The sequence below is a fragment of the Eurypyga helias genome, unplaced genomic scaffold (assembly GCF_000690775.1).
Source record: "Eurypyga helias isolate BGI_N326 unplaced genomic scaffold, ASM69077v1 scaffold19383, whole genome shotgun sequence".
Taxonomy (NCBI): domain Eukaryota; kingdom Metazoa; phylum Chordata; class Aves; order Eurypygiformes; family Eurypygidae; genus Eurypyga; species Eurypyga helias.
Window position 1 is genome coordinate 2601 of NW_010240755.1, and position 207 is coordinate 2807.

General features: G+C 61.4%; 1 protein-coding gene across 1 annotated transcript in view; it reads right to left on the reverse strand.

The window, feature by feature from the left end:
* The window catches only part of NEIL1 (nei endonuclease VIII-like 1 (E. coli)), a gene marked incomplete at both ends in the record, with an annotated part of 2985 nt that overhangs the window by 2561 nt on the left and 217 nt on the right, over positions 1-207 (reverse strand). Inside the window, one exon of the mRNA XM_010148557.1 lies at positions 83-146. Coding sequence (XP_010146859.1) covers positions 83-146 — 64 coding nt within the window. The remainder of the gene's footprint in view (positions 1-82; positions 147-207) is intronic.

The window sequence follows — 207 nt, forward strand, 5'->3', positions numbered from 1 at the left end:
CCCCTGGTACAGCCTCTGTCTGGAAACCTGCCCTTTCCTGAGCCGCGAAAGCACCAGGTATTCCCACCTCCTTCCTCCTCGCCTGCTCCTGATCCTTCAGGGCCTCCAGCACGGTCCGGGCTTTTTCGAAGGGGGGGATCTTCAACCTGAGAGAGCCCATCTGTTACACCCAAGCCTGAACTCCCGGTTCTCCACCTGCCCGCGTGG